The 19,822-nt window shown below is 31.8% G+C and overlaps 1 protein-coding gene across 1 annotated transcript in view; it reads left to right on the top strand.

Annotated features, from left to right (window-relative positions):
- The window catches only part of LOC136975110 (coiled-coil domain-containing protein 40-like), a 44,245-nt gene that overhangs the window by 9,932 nt on the left and 14,491 nt on the right, over nucleotides 1-19,822 (top strand). Inside the window, exons 7-11 of the mRNA XM_067270119.1 lie at nucleotides 505-751; nucleotides 5,226-5,408; nucleotides 7,777-8,022; nucleotides 8,190-8,403; nucleotides 11,392-11,561. Coding sequence (XP_067126220.1) covers nucleotides 505-751; nucleotides 5,226-5,408; nucleotides 7,777-8,022; nucleotides 8,190-8,403; nucleotides 11,392-11,561 — 1,060 coding nt within the window. The remainder of the gene's footprint in view (nucleotides 1-504; nucleotides 752-5,225; nucleotides 5,409-7,776; nucleotides 8,023-8,189; nucleotides 8,404-11,391; nucleotides 11,562-19,822) is intronic.

The following is a 19,822-nucleotide window of genomic DNA, read 5'->3' as shown; positions in this document are numbered from 1 at the left end:
AATTCCCTATGCAATTTGTATTATCTTAATGTCAAAACTTCTTCCAACTTAATGATATTCTCTGTGATAAACCTCTATTTAGTGATACATTTTTTCTACTCTATTTATAAAATATATAGTATTTTCCTTTCTCTACAATGATGATAATGCAGTAAATTAAATTTTAATTCATTTTAACTTCTTGCAGGGTTTTGGAATCAAAAATCTGATACTCTCTTAATACTCATTTTACTGTAAATACTACCCGCAGTCAGTAGGCATCAGTACTGATGAGGTTTGTTAGGCTAAACATGTTTTTGGTATTTTAGCACCCAATTTTTTGTTTAGCACTCAAAATTAATTATCAGTTTTTGCTTTGTTTAACTGAAAAATGTTTACAGCAAAATTTTTTGAATTTAAAGTTAAAAAAGTTAATTCTAGTACCTACCTACTTATAGAATGCATACCCAAATTTTAACATATATATATAATTATTATTCATAAGTTACTTATTTATTTATTTAGAGAACATCAGGGAAAAATATTAACAGGAAATGCCAAACTGAATGAGTTAAAAAATAGATCCATTAGAAAAGAATTAGAAAAAAATGAATATTTCAACTTGACCCGAAAGCAAATTTTATCCAAGCTTGCAAATAAAGAAAAAAATAAAGAAAAGCATAACACTGAATTGCAAAATATAATGGCTGATATTACAATAGTACAAAAAACAATTTGTGAATTGGAGAAACAAGTATATCTTTGCAATGGTGTAAGTTTTAACTATAAATGGCTCTTGCATATCAGAGATTTTGCATGTTCATAAAAAGATATATGAATCAAATGAAAATTTCATATAAAAATCAAATGAACAAAACTAAAATATGCATTATTATAAAAAGTTTTAAAATAATTTTTAGATGTTTATTGTCCTGAAGTTGCATCCTTATTACCAAAAATGTTCAGATAATATATAATGTCTATTATTAAATTCACTGTTACCAAGATACAAATGTGAATTTTTATGCATCTAAAAAATGCAATACAACAAACTATATTTTAAAATGTGATTCAAGCAATTCAGTATTAGTTATCTTATTATGATGATCTAATCATAAGCTGATTCCAGTAGGCATCGATTCATATTGCATTATGATTTCAAAGATCAATATATTTCAATTCAATTTTTTATTGTATGAACTCTAGTTAGTTACAAGGTGGTTAAAGTATTACAAAAGCTGAAGTTAGTACAATTTAACGAATCAATATAATAGCTTAGTACAGGATAACACAAAATAAAATATACTAAAATAATCATTTTTTGAAAAACATAATTAATTAATTATATCTCTCCAGGTTTAAATTCTGATGCAGTGAAAGCACACACATGTTCCCAAGTTTCATATGTTTGCAAACTACAATTACTGCAAATTGTCTTAGGGTCTATTATTAGTCTAGTGTTATATGTTGTTATATAATTTTGATCACGTCTCAGCTGTAGAATTAATTATTTTACATGATAATTTATGTCCATGGACAAATAATCTTCATACATATAAGTTGTTTTAAAAACACGATATAATTGAAAATAAAGATCAATCTTCTTGTATGCTCTATTCACAACACAGTTTTATAATTAATGTTTGATAACTTTCAATCATATGGGGATCTTGAGACAATCGTAGAAATGAAAAACTGTGTCAATCTAACAGATCTTTCAATGCCAGTGTCCAGTTATATGTATAATTATCCATCATTGAACATAATTTATACAGTTTATTATATGCTACTTTAACATAACTGTTATCTTGTAGTTTCAACAGTCTAATCCAAAAAGAAACTATTGCTTTTATTATTAATACAGATATTCTAGAAACACCAAACTCCAATCGCAATATATAAACTGGAATTTTATGGTATAACGAAAATTCTTCAAAGATATAAGGCAAGAACAATTTCCATTTTATCTTGATAAGTAATTGCCCATACAGGAGCAGCATAAAGTAGTACAGATGAAATCATGGAATGAAATAATTTTATATAAATATGAGCAGAATTAATTTTAGCTTTTGAAAGAATAGGCTACATAGAACCCAGTGCCATTTTAGCCTTATGTACACTATAATTTTTAGCCAATAAAAACTATCTTAGCCTTACGAATACTATAATTTTTAGCCCGTGAAAACTATCCAGAAGACAAAAATAACATTCCCAGGTATGTGTAATTTGAAATGACGTGTATAGGCTGATTATTAAAAGACCATCTCTCTCTCTGGGTGATAGTCTACCAGTCCTCTCTGAACACCATCACTTTTGTTTTTGAAACATTTATAGTTAATCTATAGTCACAACAGAATACCTGTAAAATTGTGATTTTCTTTTGTAACATTTGTGAAGTATCAGCAAGAATTACAGTGTTGCTAGAATACATTAGTACATTAACTTGATCAGAGAAAGAAATCCTGGGTAGGTCAGATTTAGCAAGTCACACTACCAAACCATTAACATATAAATTAAAAAGCAGTGGGCTCAGAATCTCACTCTGCAAAACTCTAATGTCAATACCAAATGAATCAGTTGTTTCTGCTAAAATCTTTACTCTTGCAGTGGCATTGAGTATATGTCAATTATATGATTAACGGTATCAAAAGCAGATCAAAAGTCTACAAAACCAGCATAAAGTTTTCCTCTCTTTTTCTGTAATTTTAATTGTACCAATGCATTTAATACAAATATTTGATCCAGACATGATTGACTGGGTTGAAAACCAGCTTACTCCTAACACAAAATATATTTAACAATCTAATCTTCTAATCTTTTATTTAATAAAGACATAAATAGTTTACTAATTACAGGAACCAAGATATAGGCCGATAATTTTTGGGGTCATACACATCACCTTTTTTATATATTGGAATAATCAAAGATTCAATCCATTTTTCTGGAGAAGTAGAATTTCCTTTAATAGAGTTAAAAACTTCCAATGTTGTTAGAAGAAAATTTTCTGAAAAACGCTTTAAATATTCTGTTCTAATAAAATCAATTTCAAGTGAGGTTCCAGATTTAAAATGGTAGATCAATATATTTAGAAATAGAAATGCAGAAGAAAAAGAAAAGTAGTTCACATTCAGCATTTAAAAAAATATAAAATACATTAACACACAAAAAAATTGATATAAGAGAAGAGTAAATTAATAATAAGACTTAGAAAAAATGAAAATGGCATTATCAGGTTAACTGAAGTTAGTTTTATGATGCACATTTGACACTGTTGAAAATGTTTGCTTTCATATAAAATTGTGCTGGAGACTGCACAGTTTCATGCACTGTTTAATTGTTTTATTTACTTATGAATTATATTATTCTTACATATACATCTTTTTGTACAATAGTTATATTTGCATTGAAATTAAATCAATTTGTAATAGCTCAAAAATAATTTAAAAATTAAATTTGATATTAAAATTCATGATTATAAAAAGCAAATCTATGAAGTGCATGGGTTATAAAATATGTTGTTATTAATTTTAATAATATATGATATTTATTTAAACATCTATTTATAATTTAATTTTTTTTATTTAGTTCTACATTATGTAGTAAAAATAAAAACTCACAAAAGCAAATTGCTTTTCTGGAGGTACGAAAAAAATCACAAAAACTAAACTCCAGCAAAGTAATTTGTTTTTTGGTATTTTTGAAGAACTTGAAGTTGTTTTTCACATTAATAAAAAATCATTTTGCATGAGTTTTTAAATACTACATATACTAAACTATAATATTTGGTACAGGCGTAAGTAAAAAAATGTTATAAATGCCAATTTTCCATTTTTTAATCATTGCTGCAAAATAAAAAGCAAAGTTATGTTAGCTTCAGATATTTCTAACTATATCATTAATTAATATTCTTTTATTTTTCTTTAAATTACCAGTATATTTTTTTTATCCAACAAATGAATTAAGATACTCTTGAAAACCAATAATTCATATGACTGAAATCAACATTTATTGCATACTGTTTGTTCACCATGTTATGATTGAAGTTTTTTCTCAGTGCATTGCTAATTGATAAATTAGCCTAATGAAGATAATTTATGAATTATTAATGGACTGCCATATTTCAAAATCTAGGCCAATGAGATTTTTGTTTTTACTTGGCTTATGATGAATGTAACAATGCTCCTTACAGTTTTTAGAAGTTTTAGAATAGCCTTTTATTATATATATTGTAATACTGTAGCTGACGTGATTTTATAAATTGTGTTTAAACAAGGAGTAGGATAATTTTTTTGGATTTTCTATATCTATAAGAAATTTTGGGATCTGTTGATCATTATATTATTATTACTTTTACTTGGAGTGTGGAAAAAGAACATTAAAATCATTGTTCAGTTTTCTTTAAGAATTTATATCACATTTCTTGATTAATTTATATACAGTAGACCCCCTATAACACGATAGATACGTTCCGTGTTATACGAATTCTGTTTTGTACGAGTCACTTAAATACATGAGCCAATCAGGCATGTTTGCAGTTAGGGGCTACGGCTGTTTGAAAGGTTTTCTTCCACAAAATTAACCGATTCTAGACTAATTTGACTCAACATTTCCAAATCATGTATAATTTTTGGGAATAATCCATATAAACTATACTATAAACAAAAAATTGTAAGATTACTTACTGAGTGTCACCGTTTGACAATGCCATTGCTTAAGCTTGTTTTCGTTGCAGAGCAGCTCATCAAATGGCTGGCGCATGTTTCCTGATAAGTTATTCTTCTGCAAAAAATTTGCTGAACTTTGGAGACCTCATTAATAAAAATATAATTTTTATGGCCATTGAATAATAAATGTTTTTTAGTAGATCCAGTGCTTGTTTAAACTCAACGGTTTGTACAATGTCCGCTATTGGTCCAGATTCGACAAATCCTGTTGAGACACGAGTCGGCGATAACGTTTTACCGTGTTATACGAGTCTCTTTTAGTGTGTTATACGAACGCAATCGCAATTTTTTCGCCGTGTTATACGAATCCATGTTATAGAGGAGGTCTACTGTATATGGTTCAGCTTTGAATGAGCTACTTGTATAAAGCAGGAGTAATTAATTCAAAATCAGTTACATATCTTTTTTTAATTATCTTTTAAAAGATAATATTTTGTTGTGAATATAATATATTGATATATGATAATTTGACATAAATTTCATTTCTGTCTAATTTTAGATAATTATATTTATTTAACATAGCAATTATATGAAAAAGACAAGATAAATGCAAATTTAAGAAATCAAGTTCAGATAGCTGCTTCGCAATGTAAAGATATAAAAAAGGAAATCATGACAATATTAGAAGAAACATTTTTCCGAAATAATGTTTTCAAAAGTTTGAATCAAAAATTAACTTCTTTGATGGAACAACTACTTGAACAGGTAATTTATAATTATATATGATCTTCTTAAATTTTAAGATTTAAGTTACGTAATAAATTTTAAATTAGATTAATTATATGGTATTATTCAAACATTTAGTAAATATAAATGAAAACATTATTTAAAAAGCTATATAATTGATAAAAATATGCAAATGAAAAAATACAATGCTTTCAATCCAAGTAAGAAAAAGAAAATTAAATCTAAAAGTTGGATCCAAAATTTAGAATATATACACTGACAGGTAATTTATGAATGGATTGTTTTCACAAACTTTGAAAATATTAGTTTGCTTAGCACTCCTTAGAATTCTCAGTATTGTATATGTTACCGGCAAAACCCGATTTTACGCCAAACTAGTTTAAAATTATTATTCAAGTATATTAATGGTTAAAATAAAATTAAAAGGCAATCAATTAGCTGAACAATATTTATTCAAACATAGTCTACTTAATGATAAAAAACGGGATTAATGTTACCCTAGATATCGAAGGTGGCGGCTCGTCTCCAATTCAAGCGATCAGAAGAGAGGGAACAGTGGGGACGTGCGTTCTAACCTAACCTAACCTATTCGAATAAATTACCATAATTATTAGCAACCAAATTATTAGAATAGGTTAGCTTAAGTTAGAATGTGCGTTCCCACTGTTCCCTGTCTTCTGATCGCTTGAATCAAAGATGAGCTGCCATCTTTGATACCTAGGGTAACATAAACCAAAAACAGTATTGATTAGAAGTGACACAACACTTGTACAAAACTATAAAATAAAAATAAGCTAATCAGTACTTATCAGTGTGTATTTTTTTTATTAGGCAATGCACTTTTAAAGGTAATTAACTTCCAAAAATATTTTCAAAAATTTAAACGAAATAATAAAAATAACTTTTAAAATCAAACTAAAATTAAAAATGAACTTATTTGTGTTTTATAATAAACAAATTAACCATTAATATACTTGAATAATAATTCTAAACTAGTTTGGCCTGACATGCTTACGCCAAACTAGTTTGGCCTGACAGCTTACGCCAAACTAGTTTGGCCTAGGCAAAACTAGTTTGGCGTAAAATCGGGTTTTGCCGGTAACATATACATACTGTATATACTCATGAATGTAAAATAAGCATAATTGTCCAGACCATAAAGCAAAAAATGAACAAATTAAACAGTGACAAATTTATGTGAACATTTCCAGACAATAAAAATACACAGGATGTAGTCAATTGTACATTAAAAAAGCACAAGTTTATGCAAAATATGCACACTGTAAATCTAGCTGTAAAATGCATTTAACCATTAAAAGCATTTTATAATTGTTTTTCTGTATGATATAATACCACATTGATACCATATAGATGATTTTATAAAAAAAAATTATTGGAAGGTTAGAAACAGACCAGTTGCACAGATGTCTCTAGGACTCTGAATATGCCACAAAGTATGCTATCTAGGCTTTGTATCAGATTTCAAAGAACAGGAGACGTTGGACATAACTCTTGAATGTTAACTTCCTAATTGATCTACACTCAACAGGACCACCATTTTACATTAACTGCTGTTAATGTAAAATAGTGAGCCACAATGCTAAACCTTTCAATTAAGGCATATTGCTATTTTTGGTGGGACTCATCCTCCAGCCAACTGCTTGGGCTGTAGATCGCTGGGATTCTATATTATATATAATCGGCTTATATATATATATTATTTACCATATTTACTCAAACTCACATATAGGACAAGGTGTGACTTAAAGATCAAAATAAAGAAAATTAGATTTATTAATACATGCATTTGATATAAAATTAGAATTGTAAATGCACACATTGTCCCACAAAAATTATTGGTATTTTAAACTTTAAGAAAAAATCTTGTAAAATCAACAACATAATTTGTTCATGTAAAGCTGGACGATCTGGAATCTTTTTTACCTATTCTTAACAGTCGAATCCACTCTCCATCAATTACACTTATGAGTTTCTCCAAATTCTGATTTCCAAATAATCATCTGTTTTCACCTGGGAATAGATTAAAACTTATATCCTGCTCCTGTGTAATTTTGGAATTTCAATCTGGAATTCAATTCAAAAGCTTTGCTTTTCCTATTGCTATTCATCTTTAGTCTTGACAATACACAAGAACGATTCAAACGACCCAGATCAAGTACTTGTAAAAAATGCAAATACTCGGTTCACAAAAATTATTGCAAAAATGCAAAGAATCCTTTGCTTGCACATATAGGACAACCTAGGTTTTTGAAGCAGTGAAAAATAAATAAAAACTTCATCTTATATGCGAGTAAATACGGTATTTTATTTTATTTTTAATAGTAACACTTCATAATAATTATTTTTATAAAAATATGTATTCCAGACAAATGTTAAAACTGAAACTGAAAATGAGACGTCAAAACTTCTTTTAGAAGTTCAGAATGTTAATTCTAAGATACATCAACTTCAATTAGTATATAATGAGCAAATTGAAATAATTGATAATGAAAAAAATAAATTAGCTGAAAATGAAAAAGAAATTTGGAAAAACATGAAGCTTTCTTCGACAAAACAAAATCATATTGCAACTTTAACTAAAAAACTTGAAGACATGATTTCTCTTGCAGGGGTTTGTATAAATTTAAACTTAAAGTGAAAAATATTTTTAGAAGTAAAATTTTTTATTAAATTACTGATAAACACAATTTAATTTTACAAAATAAATTTTAATTATTTCTGTAAATTCATATACATTAAAAATTCACCAAATTTATATAATTCTATTTAAATTTACAGGGTGTAGAACTTGGGCCATTAGAGAGAGAGATTGAAAATTTTAAGCGTGATATATGTATATTAGAGAATAAATATTTAGAAACAGAAAAATTATGGAAAAATCAACAGAATGAAATGATAAATATGAGTGATGAAATTGCAGTGTCTGTCAAAGAATTGAGTTTTGTCAATAAAGAGATTGCTGTTTTAGGAAAGCAAAATGAAAGATTAAATGGTAAATTATAAATTCATTTTTTTATTTCAACATAGAGTATATCAATATCTGAATACCATCAAATGTGTGTAAATACTCTAAATAACCATTGAAAGGCAATTATTTATTTTTATAAAAATGATTTTTGCATACAGTGGAACCCTTTTACCCAGATTTCTGGTTTGTTAAGATTATAAAAAATAATTCCTCTCTCAAAAGTATGAAAGATAGACATATGGAAAAGTTATAAATGCAAAACAATCAAAGAACTCCTAAGTATATTCTTACCTCAGCATAATGTTGCAACTTGTAAGAATAGACTTGTTTTCAATAAATCAGCATAATGATGATAATTGTTATGAATTCTGTGAAAGTGTTCTTTGAGTTTAAATAAAACCTTGTTGAATCTTTTCTACTCTTTTACGATTTTCAATTATAAAAAAATTGCTTTTCCTATTGAATAAAAAATGTTCTCATAACAATAAACTTATTAACAAGTTGACTGTTTGTAACCTTGCAAGTTGTTATTCATTCAGTATCCATAGCTACTATTGTTTCACTGAGTTTCAGTCATCTTCAATCTTTTGTGAAGTAAACACCATAAAAATGATGTCTAAGTGGTTATTACGATGGAGAAGAAATTAGAAGCTCTTGGTAGAATTGATGAAGGTGAAATTTTGAAGACCATTGCTGAAGAGTTCAGAGTTGAAACTTCTGCTGTGTCAGATTGGAAGAAGAATCATAAAGAAATTGCAGTGTTTTGTTGCAAAATAATTTCCAAAAATAGTCTGCAAACTTTAGGAACAATAAAGAAGGCGAAATATGAATAACTTGATGATGCATTATTCTTATGGTTCAGTGATCAGCAGGATTGTAGCATTCTGATATCAGGTCCAATTTTACAGGAGAAAGCACTGAGTTTAAATAGCAAGTTGAAGGAAATCCCTCATTCATGGCTAGCCTCCAAGAAGAAAGAATCAAAGAGATTAGAAAGCTCTAGAAGGGAGAAAGAACAAAGAACGGGAGTAATGCAAGAAGGACAAAATATAAAAACAGACATAGGGCATACAGCCACAATGTAGAGCCAAAAGATGCACATTTTAGTCACAACAAAGTGACAACAGCTCAAAAATGCATTAATATACTTAGAAGATCGACCTGACAAGGTACCAGCTGAATTCATGATGGTAAAGTGTCTACAAGATTGTTCAGCATATAAGCATCACTTAAAGCTGAAACAAAAGAAACTCACAGACTTCTTTTTTAATTAAAACTATTAGTAATCCATCAAAATTGATGGATTTATTTTATTAAAATACATTCAATTAGTGCATTATTTTACTAATACATACTTTTTTATTACAGATTCTAAAAAATTCAAATAGTTTAGTTCAAAAATAAAAATGATTCTTAATTCTATTTTATGATTTAAATAGAGAGCATAAGTGGTTAAATTTATTAAAGTTACAAAATAATGTAAAAAGTCTTTTAACATATAATTAGCAAAAAAGCATCATATCATTATGTTGTGGCTGTTTGCCATATCATTTGTGTATTATATAGAATTTTATCATAGTTTTATTTCATTCTTTCACTTTTTTTTTTAATCTTGATTTTCTTTTGTTTCACTTTTCCAAGAAATTTTGACCAAACCCTTCCCCAATAGGGTGGGGCAGTAAGAACAAGAGAAGGAGGGAAGGTTCCGAAGGAAAAACAGGGGCAAGTTAAGCATTTTTTGGGTTGACACCAAGGAGACCAGATGTGTTGAGAAGAGGCTCTTGGTCATTTTCGGCAGATGAACGTGAGGAAATGGTGTTCGATATAGAAACACACAGGAGAGACATTTTTCATAAGTGTCTTTGAGGTGTCTTCTGAGAGAACATCCCAAATCGCAGTGAAGTATGGAGAAGTTCAGAGAAAGAAAGAACATTAACTTAGACAAAGAAAGCTGGATCCGATCAATGTGCAAGAGGAACATTCAAGACCATTGGGTACCCCTGTTCTAGATCTCTTCATCTTCCTTCCTCTATCAGTACATATATCATCTTATTTTAGTCATAAGTAGATTAAGATTAGTTTAAGAATGTGACCCACGCTCGTAAAGTCCCGAACTGTTACGTTTGTTATTTCCAGGACATAAGGTTTGTGATGGAGCCAGTTTTATATAATTGTATCGCGAGTAAAGAAAAATACAAGGGACGTGTCTTAGAGTTGGAACCTGCTAAATTCTTGTTCAATTACGAAAATAAAGTTTTACAACAATTACGAAAAAGTGTATTTTTGAAAATTATACCTTGTGTATTTCTCATTTCAAAATGAACAATGTTCTGTATCCAATTCTTCTATAGTTTTATCAAGCTTTTGGAGAAAACTTTAAATACAATTCAAGAATTTTAAAGTTTTCTCCAAAATATCAGAAATAGATATTGTTACTACCATAATAATATGCTTATAAAAATTGAATTAAAAGTCTTCCAATGAACTAAAAAGAATAAATTAACAAAAACTCGTATTAAAGAATAAGAAATTAGATTATTTTAAATAAAAAATTTAATCATATATAGAAATTATTAAGTAAAAACAAATATCTTCTAATGTAGCAAAAATGGTTGCATGGTATCTTTCAGACTACCAAAAAATTTGAATGCTGGAAAAAAGAAGCAAAAAAGAAAAAAAAACCTAGAAAAGTGCTTAAAAAACTAAAGTCAAACTATAAGTTTTTCTAAAAAAATGCTATAAATATATCTGGTAGTGTTTCATGTGTGCCATACCCTCACTGTAGGTTTAAGGAATTTTTTATTTATATAATGTTTGAAATTATTATAAACAGTCATTGCAATATATTGTTAATTTTGCATTCAAAGATTTTTTTTATTTTCCATTTTGACTATACTACTAAAGTTAAAATTTAAATTTTAACTATAGTAGTATATTAATTGTTTATGTAGATATAGATTATTTTTTAAAGTTTAAAATTTTTATACAAATTTATTATATTATTTTTTGTAGAAAATATTAAACAACAATGTTCATTAAATGAAAATACTAAAAAACAAATTCTATGTGATAAAAGAGAAATTGAACAAATTTCAAGTTTAATTCAGAAGAAAATTTCTATTTTTGATAGTTTTAAAGAGTCATCTATAACATCTGGAAATGATTGGATGGATGAAGTAAAAGTAAGGAGTAATTTTTAAAAATATTTTAAAACAAAATGATTCATTAGTTAAATTTATATATAAAATATATTATTATTACTTTGTTTAAAATGTTTATCATCACAATTATCATCATTAAACATTAACTATACTCCTATTTATTTAATGTCTTTCACATAAAAATCTAAAAAGAAAAAGTATTAAGAAGTCAGGTATTAAGAGAGACTATTGATACAATTTAATTGATTTTCCATCAGTAACTGTATCTTTTGTTTGATAATCAATCATAATGTCTCTTGCAAGCTTTTCACATAATAGTGGTATTATTACAATATAATGGGATATATTGAACCGATGATTACTATTAACAATTTTCCAATCTTTAAAAATATAAAGTTTCATAGTACAGTAGAGCATCAATTATCCGACCCCCGATTAACCGACCGCGTTCTTGGTTGGTTGGTTGGTAATAGTTTTTTGGCACAAAGGCAACACAGGCCAAGCTGCGCCACAACACATGGTATAAATAAATACATAAATAAATAACAATAATAAATAGAATAAAATAAAACTACATAAAACAACAGAAAAAAAAACGAAAAACATAGAACCGATAACAAAAATAAATAACAATTAAAATGTATATAGTAACAAGGTGTAAATATAAAATAAACAAACAACTAAATCTGTTTATAAATATTTGTAACTTTTAGAAAGTTCAGTAATTTATCAAAATTTGGCCTCTGGCCCAAAATCTCTCTCAAATTTGCATTTCCGAAATGCTGTCTGCGACTCTGGTCAAAAGCAACACAGTTGCAAAGTATATGTTTAACACTTAAAGTACAAATGCAATACTGGCATACTGGCTGGTCATCACCCTTCAAAAGGTATTGATGAGTAAGCCGAGTATGTCCAATTCTCAGACGAGTAAGAATGACTTCAGATCTCCTATCATACTGTTTCTTGTGTGTCCAATTTTCTATTATAGGTTTGATCTCGTAAAGTTTATTGTGGACTTGTTCGTTCCACACATTTTGCCATCTCTCTGCTAGTCGTTTTTTAACAACCAGCTTCAAGTCACCTCCTTCAATAAACATTGTATGCTGAGAAGAACTTGCTGACTTTGCAGCTGCATCAGCTGCTTCATTCCCTTTTATACCTACATGGCCTGGGACCCAACAAAATTTTACAAAAATATTACTTGCAATAAGATGGCAAAACAGTTTGCGAATTTTAATCACTATAGAGTGAGAACTAGGTTCATGTGAGATCAAAGCCTGAAGTGCACTAACTGAGTCAGTGTAAATAACACAGCAACGATGACCTTTCCTAATTACATATTTTAAGGCTAGGTAAATAGCCTGCACCTCTGCAGTAAAGATGGAAGAATTCGATGCAATTTGTTCTGCCACGATCTCATCCTGGCAGACAAAGGCTGAGCCAACGTAATCAACCGATTTCGATCCATCAGTATAAATAGGAATTAAATTCCTGTCGTGATGTTGAATTTCTGCAAAGTGCTGCCTATAGATGTAGTCCGGGGTGGATTCCTTAGGAAACTGCTTTAAGCTAATGTCAACATTTATCGCAGGAGTTGACCAAGGTGATATATTATCGACCTTGGCCTGTGAAATGTTGCTTGTGTCCAGGTCAATCGTGCTACTTACATTCTCCATTCTAATGTCAAATGTAGGGACACAACTTGGGCGAGCTGTAAATAATCTTTTCAGCTGAGTATCTGATACTCTACAATAAACTGAAGGTTTAGCCAAAGATTTCTGTTTAATGTAATAGAACAGAGACAACTGCTCTCGCCTGAGAGATAGTGGGGGCTCATAAGCATCCACGCACAAACTTTGGACAGGAGAAGTTCGAAACGCACCAGTGCACAAACGCAATGCTTGATGGTGGATTGGATCCAGCATCCGAAGAGTAGATTCTCGCGCAGAGCCATACACAATACATCCATAATCAAGCTTAGAGCGAACAAGAGCTCTATATATTCTGAGCATTGAACATTTGTCTGCTCCCCAGAATGAGCAGCATAATACCTTTAAAAGGTTCAGAGATTTTAAACATCTACTTTTCAAATTGCTCAGGTGTGGTAAGAACGTCAATTTATGGTCAAACACGACACCCAAAAATTTTGCTTCGTTGACCATTGGGATTTTAACCCCATTTAGGTAAATTTCAGGGTCCAGGTGCAAACCACGCCTTCGGCAAAAGTGAATGCACGACGTCTTCTCTACGTTAAAGCTGAAACCATTGGTCTTGGACCAATTGTCTATGCGATTTAGGGAGGTTTGCAGTTGTCTCTCAATAAAACTCATATTACTAGACTGGCAGGAGATCTGAAAGTCATCCACATACAGAGAGTGTTTCACACTGGGAGGGAGACATTTAGCTATGCTGTTAATTTTAATTAGAAACAGAGTCACACTCAAAATAGAACCTTGAGGAACACCTTCTTCTTGTGTGTAAGGCCTAGATAAAGTTGTGCCCATCCTGACTTGGAATCTTCGATTCCGTAAAAAGTTTTTTATGAAAGTTGGCAAATTACCCCGCAATCCGAATTGGTGCAGATCACGAAGTATTCCGTATCGCCAGCAGCGATCATAGGCCTTCTCTATATCGAAAAACACAGACACTAAGTGCTGTCGTCTAACAAACGCTTCGCGTATGGATGCCTCAAGCTTTACTAAATTGTCCGTGGTACTCCTGTTCCTACGAAATCCACTCTGATGTGGTGAAAAGTAGTTCTTTTCCTCTAGGAGGAACATCAAACGTCCGTTTACCATTCTCTCAAAGAGTTTACAGAGACAACTCGTAAGAGAGATTGGTCTGTAATTAGAGGGATTCTTGCAGTCTTTACCTGGCTTGGGAATGGGAATAATGATTGATAGTCTCCAAGAGTCAGGGAAAATATGTTCTGTCCATATTCTGTTAAACAGATTCAAAAGATTACAAAGGGAATTGTCTGACAAGTTTTTAATCATGCTGTAGTGGATTTTATCCGGGCCTACAGCGGTATTCCCCGAGCGAGACATCGCTCTATGTAATTCAATTCTGGTGAATGGCACATTATATTCCTCATTAGATGAGGAGTGAAAGTTTAAGTACTGTTTTTCACTTTGGGCTTTATAAACCTGAAAATTCCTTGCATACATCATATTGCTGGATGAAGCCGAAAACGTCTCACCCAACAAATCAGCAATACCTTGTATATCACTGATTATTGTGCCATTATTTTCCAACATGGACAGGGAATGAGAAGCATATTTCCCATTAATTTTATGGATTTTATCCCAGACTGCTTTTGAGCTGGTGGAAGATGTTATGCTAGATACATACTTCCTCCAAGAATCCCTTTGGCTTTGCCTCCTTATTTTCCTGGCATTTGCCTTTGCTTTTTTAAAAGCAATCAAATTCTCAGCAGTGGGGTATCTTCTGAAAATCCCCCATGCTTTCTTTTGCTTTTTAAATGCTGCCTCGCAGTTCTGATCCCACCATGGTTTCGGATGCTTTGGATATCTGATTGATGTTATCCCCATTGTTTTTTCAGCTGCCTGAATAATAGTCGATGTGACGGCTTCAACTGCATCATTGATATCAGCAGTATTGACCATTTCCTCAGTGATTTTAGCCAAAGAAGAAAATGCAGGCCAATCTGCTGTTTCAAGTTTCCAGCGTGGTGGACGGGCTGTTTCACAGCTTTCTCTGCCTCAGTATTTTAGAAATATTGGGAAGTGGTCACTAGAGAGTGGATTAGATCCAACCCCCCATGTAAATGCTGAAAACAAGTTCGGACTGGCTAATGATAAATCAATGGCAGTGAATGTTCTTGTTGGGGCATGGAAGTATGTCACTTCTCCGGTATTAAATATATACAGTTGGTGATTGCCTATAAATCTCTCAATGGCCCTGCCACGACGATTGATGTCGGGACTGCCCCACATTGGATTGTGACCATTGAAATCACCGAGTAAAAGGAATGGAGTTGGCAGCTGTTCAACCAAGGCATCCAATTCATCATCATTGACTCTGACATCTGGTGGCAAGTATATGGAACAAACTGTGACAGTAACGCCGATTGAAATTCTGACTGCCACGGCTTGCAGCTCTGTTGTTATTTGTACCGGTAAGGACGGGATGCGGTTTGAAACTAGTATAGCCACACCTCCACTGGCGCGGTTGTGGCTATCATCATCCTTGCGGTAGAGACCAAATCCTTTTAAGGATATTTTGTCTCCGGGTTTTAAATGTGTTTCCTGGAGTGCCACGCAGAGGGATGGGGTAGATGATGTCAGATGTTTAATGTCAGAGAAGTTATTGCGGAAACCACGACAGTTCCATTGAATTATTTTGTAATCCATTATGGGTTTAAAGCCGCATTCTTAGTAAAAGTATCCCTCTTTAGTTTTACAGCTGATTTTCCTTTTGGAGGTGTGGTTGGTGGTGTCACCTCCTTATTAGTTTCTTCATCAGAGAAGTCAGAAAGCTCACTCATGGACTGAGTCTCTGATCTCTTTGATTTAGAGAGGGCTGCTTTCAATTTTTGTTTATTGAGTGGGTTCTTATTTGCCTTTTTAGAACCCACATTTCTAGTTATTACTCCTGTTTTTGGAACGGTTGATTTTGTCTTTACGTTCTCCTTTTCTTCTGTTTTTTTAGACTGAATTAGCAAACATTTAGTGTGGCGAGTGAGAGATTCATTTGGTGAAACAGAGATATCTGTTTGAACTCCACACGAGTTTGTGGATTTCAAAACTGCAGCAAATGTCTTGTGTTTAAGTGGTGCACTTGAAGTGACCATGCGACGAGCGTCTACGTAAGATAAATTGTTGACAGTTTTCACCCGCTGAACCTCTTTCTCTCTCTGCCATGCAGGGCATTTCCGGGAGTAGGCAGGATGGGCATCTTTACAATTCACACAGCATGGAGTATTGGTACACTCGGCACTCTGGTGACCTTCAGTTCCACACTGTGCACATACGCTCTTTCCTCGGCAGGATGTTTGAGAATGTCCAAACCGCTGGCATTTAAAGCAGCGCAGCGGGTTTGGAACGTATGGTCGAACTGGGCAGCGCAGATATCCTGCAGTAACAAATGATGGTAATGTTGGCTTTCCAAAAGTGAGAATCAGATGTTTTGTTGGTATCAACTTGCCATCACGACGAATGGAAATGCGTCGGACAGCAGTGACACCTTGATCTGAAAGACCGATCTGGATATCTGATTCATCTTCAGACATCAGATTGATCTCAGATATCACACCACGTGACGAGTTCAAACTTGTGTGTGGTGTGATGGTGACATTTATGTCTCCTAGAGATTTAGTCTTTAAAAGCTTTGCTGATTGTTGAGGAGAGGCTGCCTCAACGAGTAAATCTCCTGACCTCAATTTTTGGATTTTTTTAAGATGCCCAATGGTTGACTCAAATAATTTTTGAATCAAAAAGGGGGAACATTTAGACAGAGATGTTTCTCCCGTAGCATGAACAATAAGGTAGGCTGGTTGGTTAACGGAAGTAAAATCACTTGGTGGTGATGCTTTGGTACCTAATGTTTTAGATTGTAGTGAATCCATATTGAAAAATTAATATTCAGCTCACGGTGACCCCACGCACCATGGGGCCCAACAAGGGCATGCCGTCACATGGGAGATTCCCATAAACCATCACACCAGGGTTTCCCAAGAGCTATACCCTCACAATGCAGTCGAGAAGAGCACACCTTGTCTGATGTGTCCGCCCGGTCTGCATCGATCGGTTGACTCCAAGTCGAGGTCAACAATGACTCAACGACCAGCCGATTGACTCAAACAGAGCCTGATTTGAGCCTCCCGTTTATCCGAAGCAGGGGCCAAAGCAGTGTGTTGGGGACGATATGTTGCCCCTCAACTACCAGGATCCCCCTTTCCGGCATACGGGTCACCACGCATGGCAAACACGTGGCTGGGCGTTCAGATCCCAGGGATGGTAAAGAAGAGTTACTAGACCATCTCTGGGAGGTCCCCTCACCACGGACAGGAACCCACATCGAGGGGCCGACCGCGTTCTAGCCGGCAACTTCAAATGTCCACTAGTGATGTAGCGCTACAATATTTGGTTATGTCTTGGCTACTTTAATATTATTTTTGTTAAATTTTTGCATGTTTTAGCTGGCAGCACTAGCTCGACCATGAAAGGAAGGCTAGTATTTAAACCAGGCCTAATACACTATACTAATAATGTATTTTTTCATACTTTTTGGTTATCCGACTTTTCAGTTGTCCGACCAACCCCAGTCCCCAATTGAGTCGGATAATTGATTCTCTACTGTATATTCAAATAATTTTATTGACAATTTTTTTCAACATATAAAAGAGACCAGTAATATAAAGAACCATGAAATCCTATAAAAAATTTTTCTACAAATCAGTAAAAATATATTTTTGATTACTCTTTATAACAACTACTATCATATTCATTTCATTCAAATTGTATAAATGTTTCTATATGAAAATATGGGAAAACATTTCCCCATTATTTAAAAAAAAAATATATATATATATATATATATGTATTTATTAGTTTTTGATGCTCTGCACAGTACTTTTTAAAATTCTTTCTGCCCTGTGAGCACTAAGAGGTTCTCTTATGGAAAGCCCATTATGGATTCAGCCAGGGCCACAATGAGGTGGCTGGGTGGTGAGGGACAGGGCCTGACATATCTGGATGGACCACCCCCGAAAAATTTCTGGAGATTTTCAACCCATCTGGATTCAATCCCAGGTCCCCCAGAGTGGTAGGCTGCCACCTTGACCATCCAGCCATCAGTACTGTATATATAATAGCATATCCAAAATTCTTCAGAGGGGATGCAGGAAAGAAATAATATACCTCATAAAATACTACCTAATGTACCTTTGCTTGGGTAAATTAAAGTTAAAAATAAAAATACACATATAAATTGAATGTAAATTTTCAGCTCCAAAAATTTTTGGCAAATATATAAATGAAATAACTCTTCCATTTAAATATTAGTATTAGTCGTTTATATAAAATTATTTTTGCACTAAAGAAAAGAAAGTAAACAACAGAATTTGATCATATATTAAAATTTGTCACCAATAACTCACAACTGGTAAGAATTGTTTGACTTTTTTAAAAATTAGAAATAAATAACTGCAAAAGAAATGTAATGTTTTCTTGCACTTTAATTTGTATATATGAAGGTTTGAAGAAATGATATTTTACCAAAGAATTAATGTTACAATATAATATTAAATAATAAATTACCAACTGCAGAAGGAAGTGCAGCTGTACTCTGTGCACCCCTATATCTGCTGTTGAGTATATACATATGAATTTAGTAAAATATGAAAGAAAAGAATATAAATCATTATAATGTTTCTAATATTAGATAGACTTATCCATAAGTAAGTAATGCACACTATGTTATTAGTCATATTGTTATCCTATTGTTTATCATTCCAAATACCATATTTCTATGCATATAAGAGCATGATCTTTAGGTGCAGAAATATGGTAAATAAAATGCACAATTATTTATTGTGACATCATCAGAATGCCAGGCTGCAATTTTTAATTATTTTTAATAATATTTTAATTTAAAATATATGCTCTCCACCTCACATCAGTAGTGTCTTACCCCTGTATGTACATCATACTTTTCTGTTAGCAATACAGTTGTGCCAGTCATCTATCTAACTCCTTTCAGGATTTTTGAATTGAAATAATGTTACTTCCAGTTTTCGTCGTAAGTTATAGTTAATTGGGGACTTCTGCATCGAAGGTTTCCATATCTGGATTCATCTTTCATCTATCTAACTCCATTCTTGAGATTAAGAAAAGACAGATGGACAGATGTCAATGGGAATTTATAGATCTACAATTTTTTTTTCAAATAGCAGTCCAGTGATAAAGTAGTAGAATTCAATGATACAAACCAAAAATTTAATTTGACAAATGGTTTACTTTTCATAAAGACAATATAATTTAAAGTGTAGAAAAAGATATGATTCAAATGGTTTTAGACCATTAGTGTTCATCAAACACAAGTTGATATTTAATCTTTTCATTTGAGTTAATCTTGTTAAGCTTGATATAGAGTAGAGCGTCGTTTATCTGAAAGCCAGTTAACCGAAACGTCAGTTATCCGAAAGATTTCCAGTCAGACTGTCATGCTGAATTAACGTTTTTGATACTAGATTAACTTCTAAAGTATAATTTTTTTGTTTTTATATTTTTCAATATATTTATTTTGTTTGTACAAAATAA

Source organism: Centruroides vittatus, unplaced genomic scaffold (genome assembly GCF_030686945.1).
Source record: "Centruroides vittatus isolate TY-2023 unplaced genomic scaffold, ASM3068694v2 contig_364, whole genome shotgun sequence".
NCBI classification, from domain to species: Eukaryota; Metazoa; Arthropoda; class Arachnida; order Scorpiones; family Buthidae; genus Centruroides; species Centruroides vittatus.
This window is presented reverse-complemented; position numbering and strand designations above follow the sequence as displayed.